The sequence below is a fragment of the Ornithorhynchus anatinus genome, chromosome 14 (genome assembly GCF_004115215.2).
Source record: "Ornithorhynchus anatinus isolate Pmale09 chromosome 14, mOrnAna1.pri.v4, whole genome shotgun sequence".
NCBI lineage: Eukaryota > Metazoa > Chordata > Mammalia > Monotremata > Ornithorhynchidae > Ornithorhynchus > Ornithorhynchus anatinus.
In genome coordinates, this window is record NC_041741.1 from 31,896,212 (window position 1) to 31,911,336 (window position 15,125).

General features: G+C 38.8%; 1 protein-coding gene across 5 annotated transcripts in view; it reads right to left on the reverse strand.

The window, feature by feature from the left end:
• ATP2B1 (ATPase plasma membrane Ca2+ transporting 1) overlaps window positions 1–15,125 on the reverse strand; it is a 96,752-nt gene that overhangs the window by 20,304 nt on the left and 61,323 nt on the right. For all 5 annotated transcript variants that reach the window (XM_039914017.1, XM_029078787.2, XM_029078788.2 and 2 more), the window contains 7 exons: window positions 10,244–10,384; window positions 9,714–9,752; window positions 8,698–8,859; window positions 7,586–7,800; window positions 5,795–6,037; window positions 4,403–4,644; window positions 2,468–2,705 (listed from right to left, as the gene is read on the reverse strand). In XM_039914017.1, coding sequence (XP_039769951.1) covers window positions 2,468–2,705; window positions 4,403–4,644; window positions 5,795–6,037; window positions 7,586–7,800; window positions 8,698–8,859; window positions 9,714–9,752; window positions 10,244–10,384 — 1,280 coding nt within the window. The remainder of the gene's footprint in view (window positions 1–2,467; window positions 2,706–4,402; window positions 4,645–5,794; window positions 6,038–7,585; window positions 7,801–8,697; window positions 8,860–9,713; window positions 9,753–10,243; window positions 10,385–15,125) is intronic.

Sequence of the window (15,125 nt, forward strand, 5' to 3'; positions counted from 1 at the left end):
TCCTGAGATCTAGACCTCGTCCTTAGAGCCGGACCTAAGGAAACAGGTGAGACGCGCTCTGTCTTTGAAGAAGCAGAGTGGCCAAGTGGAAAAGAGAGTGAGAGCGGGAGTCGGGAGTCCTGGGTTTTAATCCTCGCTCCATCACTTGCCTGCTGTGTGACCTGGGGCAAGTCAGCCTCCCACTTAAGACTGTGAGCCCCATATGGGACAGGGACTGTGTCCAATCTGCTTATATTGTATCTACTGCGTACAGTGCTGGGGCACATAGTAAGGGTTTAACAAATAGCACTACTATCATTTTAAATTCGACATTCTTTCTAGGCTATTTATAACATCTTAAATTATTTTACCTTATAAAATATTTTATATCTTTTTAAAAAGGAAAACCTGCATGGAATGGAGCTGCTCATCATGATTTTTACAAGCAGCGTGACTTTAAAGTTCTGACTTTCAAAGTTTTTCACTGACTGACAAAAATCGGCAGAGCGCAGGAGCTGAGTGGGTGGGCTGGTGACTGTGGGAGCATGGGAGCAGCAGCCTAGACCCATGAAGAATTCAGTAAAAACCATTCTCCACACTTGACCACGCTGACAGCCAAGCAACTGTCGCTTTAGATGAGGATGCAGTGGCGATGACGTCACTGAGAGGCTCCTGCCACCAACCCAGTGTATTTGTCGACACACAAATTCTTTTATGGGCTTTACATCCTCCCACACCTAATTTTAGCTCATTTTTACAGACAGTCCATGAATTTACAGATGGTTCATGACCCGCTGGGGACACTGATATCCCTGGGGAGGACAAAAAGGCCCATAAATAAGTTATGAGGCCAGGATAGACAAATTCAGTGTCAACTGTGTCTAGTAGCGGGTTGGGGTTAACTTCAAGTTGCTAGATGGAGGTAGCGAGACACTTTAGCTAGGAAGGCCCATATAAAATGGAATTGGAGGTTACAGATATTAGTTTACATAACTTAAAACTCTTGGCATATACCGGCTGAGGAAAGTCCACAAGACTTCAGATTACCTCATCTGTAGAATGGGGTTTAAGACTGAGAGCCAATGTGGGACTGGGACTGTGTCTAACCTGATTAGCTTCTATCTACCCCATTGTTTAGTACAGGGCCTGGCATATAGTAAGTGCTTAACAAATGCCATATTTAAAAAGAAAAAAAGAAAAAAAAAGGCTGTCTGGCACTGAGTCAGGTGAGCCCTAAAAAACGAAAACCCAGAGGTAAAGGCTAATATGGGCCACAGGACCATAAATGGATCACTAGAATGTAAATGTAACAGTCTGCTACTTCAGTGTTCTAATGAGAAGAGCAAAATCTTACACGGCCTTATAACGAATTGGGAATTAAATTTAGCAGTGATGGCTATTCTGAAACAGACCACTCCAGGGGAAAAAAAAAATGGACTTAGACCTAGACAAACAGAAGCTTTTACGTTTTCTCACTTCCATTTCTTTCAAGGAGCAAGTCAATTAAATTGATGAGCCTCCTGAAATGTTCTCAATCCCCATACTTTTTTCTAGCTATAAAGGGCATCTTTAATGTAGCAGGTCAAACTCAGGGTCTGCATGAGCGCTTAGTACAGTGCTCTGCATACACTAAGCACTCAAATATGACTGAATGATTGATTGCAACGGGTCAGATTCATAGGGCCAGATTCCAGCAGGTTTCTTTGGGGCTGCCCTGTGGCATTCCAGATCTACCCACTCTATCAATTGTACTCTAATTGCCTAGTACTGTGCTCTGCACCCAGAGAGCGCTCAATAAAATCCCACTGATTGGTTTCACTGCCTGATCCCAGCTCAGGTCCGTGGTCTGAACTGAAGAGGAGAGAAGATGACCTCTCTGTATACACTTCCTGGGCCACAAACCCAGACTCTCTGGTGTTGGCAGCAGCCTTTCCAGTCCGGAACAAGGAGTCATGAGCCAGCTGAAGCTGGGGGGAGGGCAGAGTCAACTGTTACCGCAGCTGCTCTCTCCTACAAAGATCATTTGGGTTGGTGGGGGTGGGCAGGGGTGGCGGGCCGAGAAAAAGGGTGGGCGAGAGGGGCTTCTGACTCTTCATGGCTCCCTCTGCCAGTTTCCTCCTCTCCTTCTCCAAATCTCATACCACTCTCTCTTGCCCCACAGAATTTCTGTCAACTAACGTGGAAGCTGCACTAGATGGAAAGTTTACATTTTTTTCCATTTTCATTCCCCTTTTTTCTATCAACTGATCGACCGGTGGTATTTATTGAACACTTACTTTGGGCAGAACACTGTACTCGCGCTTGGATGAGTACAGCACAAGAGAATTTCATGAACGTGCTAGATGGCTAATGGCTCTATGAAGCATTTATAAGCAATATAGAGCTTTACAAAAGTATAGCAACATAACACTTCACAGGCCTAAGAATAACAGGAGTGGATCAAACTCACTTGGAAAAAAACACAAGGAAGAGCAAAAGCGTTTCCTACCTCAGGTCTTACAGGATCCTCAATTCCCACTACAGCAATGCACGTAAGACCAGTGACAATATCATTTTCATTATCCCACTCTGGCTCAGGTTCTCCTGCTGGGAAATCTCTGTATGCAAGACATATAGTTCTTAATCCTTCTGACGCCATAGGTTCAATTACAGTTTTTACAATATCATCACGATCTCTTGGTCTGAATACCTTTGCTTCACCATTAGCACTCAAAATTTTAAAGCACCTAAAAAAAGAAATGTAAGACACAGATAAGGAGAGCGGTACTTTCCAATGTTCAACAAAACACGCTAAAAATAAAACTGCGCAAAATGTAACTCCACTTAAATATTTCAATTATGTTCTCATTCTTAGGAAATGGGAGAAGTAGGTAGCCTTTTTACCACAGTGCCACAGTAGGAAAGCACACACCCTAGACCTCAGCCTTCTCTTTCAAATTCCTTCCATTAAAATGAATGATAAAAATTCATTTTTACCTAGCTCTGTCAATCAATAGTATTGACTGAATATTTACTGTGCGCAACACACTGTGCTAAGCACTTGAGAGTACAGTACAGCAGAGTTGGGAGACACCATTCCTGCCCACAATGAACTTACAATTTATTTTACACTACACAGTAAAATAAGGAATCTGTGACAACTCTTTGACCTGCAACTTTTACTCTTCTTCAGGGAAAAGCACTTCAGGGTTGTACATCATTAGGGCAACAAGTTTCAATTTTCCACTCCAGATCTTTAGTTCCCTGACAGATAATTTCGGAAAACACTTCACAAGTGCTTTCATTTTCTTGGTAGCTGACCCTGGAGCTGTAAACTCAGTTTTGTATAAAGAAACCTAGTGTACAGGCTTCTATCTTTAGCGTCTATTACTTCCTCTTCTCGGTAACTTAGTGCCCACCTTCCCCAACTCCTTAAGACAGAGAGCAGGCTTCCCAGTTCCATTGGATGCTCCTAAGTGCTCAGTGCAGTACTCTGTACCACAGTAGATGCTCGATAAATATTTTAGATTAAATGATTAAATCTGAATTTGCTTAAAATCAGAATCTATGGCGATCACATTTCAAATAAGATTTTAAAAAGCACATTCCATAAGCTTAATCTAAAATAGTGGTAGCTAAACATCTTTCTTAAATTTTAATTTCAAGACCAAATATTAGCCAAACGAATAAATAGAAGAGCACATTGCATGAGAGGTCAATAGTTCAAGCACTTGGGTGCAGAAAGCAGAAGGCTTGTAGGGATTATTGGAGATCTCACAAATGTAGTATTCTTTTATGTAAGTTGAAATATCTAAAATGATGAAAAGAAGTTAAAAATTGGATTTTAAACGCTCCAAATATTCATGACAATGTGTTTTCCTGTAACTCAAATAACAACACTTACAAATCAAGGAAAATGAGATGACAAATATAAGCAATGTAAAGGAACCAAGATCTGCTCATTTTCTGAAAAGGGGGACTGGGAAATTAGCATCGAACCCCTAAAACACCTTCCAAAAGCTCTACGTGCAGCATATGATTAATGAGACAGTTCCCATTAAGGTAGAGTTACCAAAGAATTGTTTCAAAGATATGGTTTTAAAACTGTAAGCACATTTTTATTAGCAGAACTTTAAACATTGTGAAGTCAGAAATATCAATGGATACAAACAATAATTTAACCTCAAAACGCTTAATTAAAATCTAGATTTCCTTTTGTCCAACCAATTTAAAGAGGGATATAGCAGCTAAGAGAAGCCAAGCAGTCAAGCAATAAATATAAGACAAATTTGTGAAATAATTTGAAACGGACCACATATCACCTATTATAAAAACTCTAAATACTACTACCTATGATTTATATGATACATATACGGATGCATTACCTAAACCAAACAGAATAAAAATCAGTTTGCTATTCACCCAAGTATTAAAATAGCCTTACTTTTTGAGAATGATCTCAGATGCCCCCTTGCTGAATATCCGGAAACTGCCATCTGAATTTTTCAACACAGTACTCATCGATTTTCTAACCGAATTGAAGGTGTATACTTTGTACAATGCCTCTTCTGGTATTTCATTTCTTACATCTTGATAATCCCGTTTTAAATCCAGAAGCAATCCGAGCAAGGCACATTCAGTTTTATTGCCAACATGACGGGGTAATCCACCTTCTTTCTCGGGAGGCTGTAGAAGAAAAATTTATTGTAAAGCAATCACATTTTAGTTTATTAGAGGATCATGTTTCCATATTAAATAGGATTAACCAATGTTTAAAAAGATATCCCTATTCAAAAATTAACCATCAAATACTTGTACAGCAATAAAGTTCATTGGATTGGGTGATTCAAAAGTTACTGGTGTCATTTAAACTAACATTTTTTTGCAAAATACAAAATTAGTATTTGAAAAGGATCTTAATTTGCTAAATTAAAAAAAAAAAACTTCTGTCTTTGACTTAATCTATTTCATTTTCCATGATCCTGCCAACACGAACTATGCTGTCAGCGGTGAAGGTTTCTAACAGACACCTAAGCGCTCCTGTCAGCGGTGAAGGTTTCTAACAAACACCTAAGCGCTCTTACTATTTTAGAACCTCCTATATCACTTTTTTTACGGTATTTGTTCAGAGCTTACTCTGTCAGCCACTGTACTAAGTGCTAGGGTAGATACAATTAATCAAATTAGACAGAGAAGATGTCCTACATGGGATTCTTAGCCTTAAACCTCATTTTACAGATGACGTAACTGAAGCACAAGGAAGTGACTTGCCCAAGATCACACAGATGACAAGTGACGGAGCTGGGATTAAAACCTGGATCCTCTGACTCCCAGGCCTGTGGTCTTCCCATTAGGCCATGCTGCTTCACTTTATGAACTTATATATCCTATTTCTTAGGCACTAATTTGTGCATTTATCCCATTTCACCTCTTCCTCCAAATGGTAAGTTACTTTAGTGTCTGTTTTTCTCTGCTACATTTTAAATTCCTCAAGATCAGGGATCAGGTCTACTAACTCTAGTATATTCTCTCAAGCACATAGCACAGTTATCTGCATAAGATAGGCCCTCAGATACCACTGACAAATTAATTCTCCATCACCACCAAGAGGAAAGGCAATTCCACTGTGACTTTTACTGTCAGAATCAACGGGCTCACTTTTGGAGTCCAAAAACAAGGTACCAGCAACAAAACATCGCAATACTCTGAGGATGACTGAAATCTGATTGCTATTCTATGGATATTTTTTATCAACTATTAAATAAACACATCTGTTACTAAGATTGCTTCCACTATTTTAAGTTAGACGGTAGCTTTATAGATGAAAACAACTTACCAATATTTTTGAAGTATAAGCACAATTCACAGAAATTCCTGTTACAAGACAGGACAAAGTGGCCGCAGGGATATCTTCTGGCTCAGGAATCTTTTTATAATGTTTTTCATTTATGAAAGCTTGAACAACCGTCATTCTGTTCATGGTCAGCGTTCCAGTTTTATCTGAGCAAATTGCTGTGGCATTTCCCATCGTCTCGCAAGCATCCAAATGTCTTACCAAGTTATTATCTTTCATCATTTTCTAAAGTACAAGAGAACAGGGAATATTCTAAGTTACTAATGAGTAAGATCTCAGTAAACTTTATTAATTCCAGGTAATTTTACAGCCAAAGATCGTATTTGTAGATTATTTAATGGGTAGAAGTTTTAATTTTGAGGCATGTCCAAAGAGCATTAAGCTATCTGTCCTGTAATCATGTCATGTGTTTCTACAAAACAGTGAGACAAAACTGCCAAACAAGTCTTTCTTTTACTCACAAACCACATCGTTCCCCTCTTTTAAATCATGGCTTGTGTCGTATTCTTTAGCATTCTTTTCCTAATTTCCTCTCTTTTCTTACTCCCTCCTTTCGTTCCCCTCATCTCACTACTGGGTATAAATGCATACATGTATATAGATATAAAAAGGTTCAATAAATAGGCTTTTCTACTGTCATGAAGGGGGAACAATTGAAGTTGATGAGAGATGAGCTGAAAGTTGAGAGGAACTGCAGTGAACTAAAATGATAAATTCAAAGCTGCAATTCAGAAAAAAGGAAAATCTGGACTGTGAATGAAAATAATCTGACAATGGATGAACCCTGAATAGTATATTTTCTGTTGATTCATTTTTTAAGGCATGCTCCTAGCTTCTATGTTATATGACTTGTGGGTTTTCAATAAACCACGTGTTGGTGTTGGGGACATGTAACTGAACATTATTGCAAAATAGGGTGCTATTAGAATAACATAACCAACTCCATTCTGCAAAGTAACTTCAATGTGCTGATTTCTGAGATTTATAAATTTACCAAGTCCCTAATCTTCCATCACCATACTAAAATCTAGCTATGAGAGCATCATTCTCAATTTAAGGTATTTGTAATCAAACCATGATAAAGACAAACGGAAATTTAGGAAAGAGGGCTTTCCACATATTTCATTTCTGAATATACAACTGAACTGATTTTTGGGAAAGGGTAAATTTGCTTGGTTCTCATCACTGCTCATAAAGTTCTGAGGACAGTGACCTCATTGGTGATTTTTATTATGCATTCCCAAGCACCTAGTACAATGCTTGTTGCTCACATGCTACACAGATACCCCTATTGGATTATTGCTTCTGGCCAACAAAAGGAAAACAAAAGCACTAGCAAAGTTCTCTCCAGAATTGCAGTCAACTCAAGCTTAATACGATTATAGATGATTTTCTTCCTTATGGAAAAATCTTAAGGAAAAAGGAAATAAAGGTCCACTCCTAACATAGAGAGATTCTATAGATATCAGGGAGGGTGAACATCCGAACGGCCAACAGCCACTTCTGGATCTAAACCATCGATCTCAAACAGTAATACCACTTCGTATTTCCCTTTGGGGCCGTCACTTTTAACTGAAAATATTTTCAAGAAGGGAAATGGAAACAGTCCAAGTCTACATAGCAAAACCACTTGTGAAGGAAAACCCATTTTTGAACATAAATAAATCCCCTTTCAGAATGCCTAAAAGAGAGAGAAACCTATTAATGTATCACACCGTAAACCATTTTCTTAGAGCAAATATATTTGTTTCCCCATACTATTTTATCACTTACCTTGACAGAGTAAGCAAGTGAGATGGTGACTGCGAGAGGAAGACCTTCTGGCACTGCCACTACCAGGACCGTCACTCCGATAATAAAGAACTTGACGAAATATTGTATATAAATAGGTGTGCACTCAGCAAGCCATGGACGCTTTTGTATCCAGAAGGTGTCGATTACAAAATATAATACAAGAATGATCACTGTGATTGCAGACATCAATAGGCCTTTCGTAGGAAAAGGGAAAGAGTTTCACTATTAAAGAATCCAGGCACTTAAAAATGTACTCAAAAAATGCAGCCCATGATAGCTTAAGGCTGTGTACTTATCATCACAGTCATAAAACATTTTATCAGTCAGCATAAAGGAAAAATGGGCAAAATGAAGACTGATTTTAATCAAAATTAATCATTTTAAGATTTGCTACACATATCTAAGTCTTGACCAGGTTCTGTCAATTCTCTAAATCAATTCCTAACACTACTCCTTCTTCCACCTTGTAATTATCGGGGCTAGAGTGTAAACTCCTTCACGGCAGAGATTGAGCCTACCAGCTCTATTATACTCCCCCAAGCCCTTCATAAAATGCTCTGCACCAAGTAAGCACTCAATAACTATTGATTGATGGCATATATAGTTGAATATTCATTTGACTGAAAAATCTGTTTCATTTCATTATTGGTTTGTATATTCCCTGAGACTACTCTAAGCTTGTTATGGGCAGGGAATGTGTCTGCTGATTCTGTTGTACTGTACTCCCCAGGTGTTTAGTACAGTGCTCTGCACATAGTAAGTGCTCAATAAATACTATTGATTAACCTTGATTAGGTAACCCCAAGTCACCTAAATAAGAGCTCTGCCCTGCAGTGAGTAAATACATCCTGACACTGCTTTGACTGTTTCTCATTTACAAAATACATTTAAACATTATTTCATAAGTAACCAGTCAAATGAAGAGAAGAAAATTTCTGGTAAAATAAATGAAAGTTTCTTTTGCTTTTATATGAATTTTATCTGTATTTTACTTTAATACTATGACTGCCAGGCATCAAGTACAAATTTAAAAACTACATAAAAACAATTCCCAAACTGGTTAAAAATTAAAAAAAAATTAACTGTCATACCTGCTTTGCCAATCTGAACTGCTAACTTTGTAAGTTTTCCTTGTAAAACTGATTTTTCTTTCTTTGGCAAATTTGCTTTCTTTTTGTCTTTTTCATCACCATCTCCACCATCTTCACTCTTCAGAGGCTGCATTTCCATGGCGGCACCATCCTGGGCTTTTGCTAAATGTAAAAGGATATTTGTCTTTAGATACACTGAAAAGAGCATGCATTTCCAACCTTGTACAACTGCAGTGTTAAGAGAATTTATTCCTAAATTAGTACAGTTTTTATAGTGACCATGACTTCTACATTTATTGTACTGTCCCAAGTGCTCAGTACAGTGTTCTGTATACAGCAGTTCAATACATATGTTTCAGTTGACATCACAGATCTATACAGGCCTATTGTGAAGCACCTTGAAAAACCATTAGGAAATGCTTAAATCCTTGGGAACTGGAAGTTATCCACTATTTACAAATACTGTGAAGTTTATCTTACATTTAAAAAACCAAAAAGACAATCACTCCAGAACATATACACTGCTTTACATTCCAGGCTCCGATTTTACTGTGCATTGAGTTTCTTCACTACACAAGAGTAGTCAGAGGGGACAGTAGTTAGGGAAGAGGAGGAATTAATCAAGAAGATAAAGATAGAGAGAGTGAAGGGCTAAGGGCTGGAAGAGAAGTATAGATTTTGTCTGTTCTGGACAAAAACAATGGGCATTTCTGCAGTTTCAGAATTATTTAGTCTTGAAAATAGTCACTTGCCAGAGCAACTAAATCCCAGGGAAGGGATGGTGGTTCATATCACAATTTTTCCTGAGCTCTTAATTCCCTCATAAAGTCATTGGCAATTCAAGGAATTTATAAGGCTCTGTAACAATTTTTCGAGATCCTTTATTTGAATGAGGAATGGTGAAAAGAAAGCAGCAGAAATGATGGCAGATAAGTTTATCTTTCCTTCATAACTGCATTTTTGCATTACTAAGTTAGGAGGAATCTGCTTTGCAGCAGTACATTCCTTGCATTTACCTTTGTTGCGGTTCTCAACAGCTCCATCTTGTTTTTTATCTACAGAGACAAAACAAATTATTTTTTCCCCAAACCAACATATTTCTGCACATTATGTAACGGCGGTTCAAATTTAGTTTGTCCTTTATAAAACTTAACTCCATCATGTCAGCCTTATTATTTTCTCTTTGATTTCATGAAACCTTGTTGAGCCACATAAGCGTAGAAAGCCAAGTCAGACCGAGGCATAACCTAAGGCTCCTCTGAGCTGTAGAGATTCCTTAGGAAGAAGAATTGAAGAGCTTTTCGAGGTCTCAGGTTTCCATCCTTTACCATTTCTTGACAAAGTTTAGTTCTTTCCGGTTTTATGAAATTGTATATGAACAAAACCATATTTGGGGGTCTCTTGAGATTCTCTGGAGAGTATTTACTATTTATACATTCCAATTCTTACCACAGGACAAGTTTATTTTAAAGTAGTTTTTTCCATAATCTGTTGCTCTACACTCCAAATATTAAGACTCAAAGACAATCTATGTTATTGCACTTACTTTTCTTTTCTTTTTTCTTTTCGTCTTTTTTCTCCTCTTCTTCACTTCCAGCCCCGAGTAATGTAAAGATAATTCCAGTTTGAGAATTCACACCTACAGCAGTTACTACCATTCTTCCAGAGCCTTCCATCACATGGGTACCTATAAATGACATCAAATTAGCTTCTACTCTGTTAATTAGGCATCATATGCATGACCTTAAATAGAATTACCCTTATTTAAGCAAGTCTAACAGACCAGTTCAATTTCTTTGATACAAATGAATACGCAGGCAAAGACATGTTCTTAAAAGCAACTTACGGTAAAGGTTTTGTACTCAAGAAAAGAGAATATAATTACTCAAGAGTATAAAACACAGGATTAAGAAGTGCCCTCTTCAGAATGGACAAAATACCGCTCAGTGATATTCCATGTAATTTCTATACTAAATATAACCTTGTTACACAAAACAGGTACACCCAGATCTTCCAATAGCATATGCTTTTACTGAGTTGCTTTGGACAGAACATGGTTAGGGCATTAAGAAATGTTCTGACAACAGATATCCATTTGGAAATACCAGTTGCAAAGTCTGAAGAAATGGCTACATACAAGTGTATCGTTCCATTCGAGGCAGTTGGACTGAAGCATGAGTTCTCCTTCAAATAGGGTTTGTCAAAAATGCACCTCTGCTTTACACACATTCTAAGCATTCGTAAGGAGAGGCACCAGGCAAAGCAGAGGATTCTGAGAAAGCAATCTACTGCTCAAGGGACCAACTTGAATCAGAGTGAGCCAGCAGGTATTGGATAGGTATTCACCTGGCTAAAGGGGGCCTATCCAACCATCCGTCAATGGTATTTGAGCGCTTTCTGTGTGCAGTGCACTGTACTAAGCACTTGGGAGAGCACAATGTAACAGTCGGTAGACACGTTACCTGCCCACAATAAGCTCACAGTCTAGAAGGGGATTAAGGACATTAATATAAATAAATTAGATACGTACACAAGTGCAGTGGGGCTAAGGGAGGGGTGAAGAAAGGGTGCAAAACCAAGCACAAAGGAGACACAGAAGGGAGTGGGAGAAGCGGAAATGACAGCCTAGTTGGGAAAAGGCCTCCTGGAGGAGAAGTGATTTTAATACGGCTTTGAAGATGGGGAGAGTGATGGTCTACTGGATATGAAGAGGGAGGGTGTACCAGGCCAGAGGCAGGATACAGGCGAGAGGTCGGCGTTGAGATAGACGAGACTGAGGTACAGCAAGTAGGTTGGCATTAGAGGAGCTGAGTGGCTCCAAGGCCAGGCGAGACCCCAACCCATGAACAGGAGGAGCAGAGTTTGGCTTCCCCCATTAAGGACAATTGGTGATTACTAACATTTCCTGTCACTGGCTTGGGGAGCATACCCAAGCCTTCTAATAGCAGAGAGGAAGCAAAACATGCATAGATGCTTTCTAGGAGGTGGATGCAATGGGACTGGTCAGCAAAAATGGGCATTTTGGTCTGCCTATAGGTGGTAGGTCCATACTGAAGGAGTTGGGCCACAGGGCTGACTGATGGGTAGGGTAGAGAGGAAAACCGTCTTCCATCGCTTTTATGGTAAAAAACCAGAGGGCATCTCTCTTTAGCCATTTTTCAAATCAATAATCTCATTATGGCTGATTGGAAATCATTACAGAATATATTAAAATCATGTGGAATGTAAAATATATTCATTTCATTTAATGAACACTTCATTTAATGAGTCAGACTATTTAATCCAAGCCATCTCCCTTTAAATAAATCACACAAGTATTGAAGTGATCTATAAAATACATATTTTTCTGTAACATAAGAGCTCTAAGAAGGAAAAACTGTAGATGCAAGTAGCTGCATTTAATTTTAATGATAATACGACTATTATCATTGTTCCTACCTACCTCAGTGAAGTGCTATTTGGTGAACTGACTAACCCAACTGGTAAGTAAATTATTATTAGTAGTAATAATAACGATAGAAACAAGTCAAAAATATTCAGATCTAACACAAACATTTTTCTTTGTTAATAATTTATATCTAAAGAGCTTTGGGATGTCTCAATGTAAGAAATCACGCTGCTTACCCATAACACTTAGAACTAAAGGGAAGAGAAAATGGGAAACACAGTGACAAGCAATATCAGAAAACGAAAACTTATTCTAGCTACCATTTCCAGTGTCTTCAAATATTTAATAGTTATACAAAAATAATTTCTGGATTATTTGGATGTTGATTACTCAATGTGTGTTATCCAAATCTTTGGTTTCTCCTCGGTTTTACTGTATTTATATTTTGTTCCTTTCAATATCCAGTTCCTTGAAAAGGAACAGGCGCTTCTCTGTATTCTCTCCCAGTACTTAACGCAGTGCTCCGCACACAATAGTGCTTAATAAGTACTATTACCACTACTAGTACCAATAAATTCTGCTTAATAAATCAACCAATCATATTTATTCATTACTGGTGTAAATACAAGATAATCAGGGTGAAAATCAGCACTAATCAGCTCTTGAGAGAGTAAAGTACAACAGCATTGGTAGACAAGATTCCTGACCTCAAGGATCTTACGATATACTGAGAAGAGACAGACATTAAACGAAAATTACAAGCCAAGGCATTGGCAGAATATAAGGATATGTACATAAGGGTTGTGGGCCTGGGGTGGGGTGGAGGATTAAAGTCAGTAAAGGGTACAGACCCCTCGAGGTATTTGCGATGAAGGAGGGAGGGCAAATATCTGGGGAAATGATGGCTTAGTCAGGGAAGGCCTCTTGGACGAAGTGTGATTTTAAAAGGCTTTGAGGGTGGGGAGAGTGGTGGCCTGTCATCTACGAAAGGGGAGGGACTTCCAGGCTAGAGGGAGGACACGAGCAAGGTGCTGTGGTGTGACAGATGAGATTGAGAGGTACAGTGAGCAGGTACGTGTTGGGGGAGCCAAGTGCAAGCTGGGTTGTAACAGATTAGTTTGGTAGAATGGGATGGGTGAGAGATGATCGGGTGACTTAAAGTTGATAGAAAGGAGGTTTTATTTGATGGAGGTGGATGGGCAACCACTGTATTCATTCATTCAACCATATTTATTGAGCACTTATTGTGTGTAGAGCATTGTACTAAGGACTTGGGAGAATACAACAATAAACAGACACATTCCCTGCCCACAGAGAGCTACAGTCTAGATGGGGATATCACTTGGGAACCAATTTTCCATTTACAATAATATCCCTATGAGAAAATCAGCTCTTCATGGACTTACATAAGCTCATTATGGGCAGGAAACGTTTCCACTAATTCTGTTGTATTGTACTCTCCCAATCATTTACAACCGTGTTCTGACATAGTAATCACTCAATAAATACCATTGATTGATTGATTGAATGATGGACTGAACTTTTTTTCTGGTGTTTTTTTTTCCATTTTATGACTGCACACACTTCATATGCAAAACACTGCTGCTGCATAGGTATTTCAGTGACAGTTTATGAATCATATCAACAAACCACATCAAGATAGACCACGTCAAGATAGAACTGATAGGTATCCTCTAGTTACTGCTGCAGAAAGCTCTAGGGAAAGGCCCAACAGAGGGAAACTGAAACATAATGAAATTTGTTTAAACTCCCCATTGTCCAAGACTGTGAGGCAATTGGATTATTGAGCCCTTATTGTGTGGACAGCACTGTTTTTAGTGCTTGGGAGAGTACATTATAACAATAAATGGACACACTCCCTGTCCAAAATGAGCTTACAGTCTAGAGATAAACCAAATGTTTAGTATATTTCATTATAACTGGGAAAAAAAGCACAATATGGTACTCAAGTGCTAACATGCTCCAAAAGAATTGAGGAAAACCAAGTGTGACCCAAGGCAAAGACTGTGGTCTTGGAATCAGAAGCCCTGGATTGTAATCACAGCTGTTGCTGCATCATTTTAACATCTCTGTGCCTCAGTCTCCTCATGTGTAAAAATGGGGATAAAGTTCTCTCTCCCCCTTAGACCATGAGTTCCATATGAGACAGGGATAAGTAGCTGATCTGCTTATATCTACCCTAGTCCTTAGTACAGCGCTTGGCACAGAATAAGCCCTTAACAAATACCACATTATTAAGAATAACTTGAATGAAAGATATTGCACAGTTATTAACAGGATTCTGATGAACAAAAACCTGGAAGGGAAAAGTCCATGTCCATACAGTTTGTCTCTGGCTACCTCTCGTCCTCTGTTTCAGAAATGAAGGCCTGATGAAGGTGGGGTGAGGGGAGGTGCAGCTGGGCATAGGAAGCCCAAGAACTTTAAGGTTTTCTTCCTCCCTTCCTCTCTACAGAGGCAACTGAATCAATCTCAAAACACAGCTGATTTTTCAGGCTATTGGATTGGGGCCGGGGAAGGGAGTCAGATGAGGGAGAGGATTGCTATGCTGTTCTGAGCAATCTAGATAAGGAGCAATATGTTTATTGTCAAATTGTTAATTATTTCTATGATTTTCTTGCCTTCTAGATCATGAGCTCACTGGAGAGTGGAGATAGTCTTAATTTGATTTTTCTTTATTCCCCAGTGACTAATACAGTGTTTCTCAAATTAGAGATGCCCAATCTTTTGTTGTCAGTGATGATGATGGGCTCTCTGATGTGAACTAAAAAGCAGGACTAGAGACATCCTGTAATCCACTAACATTTTTGAATTAAATATATATTATACACTACCCCACCCCCCCGCGCCCCACCGCACACACACTACTACATCCTAGGGCTACATTTCCTGATGCCATGAGATTGAAAGGTATAAAACAGCATAAGATACCGCTTCAGAGGCACATGCTTCCAAAATACAAACTCTGAAAAAGGAAAATGGATGAGGTGGCATTCAATTTTAAAGAAATGTTTTATCT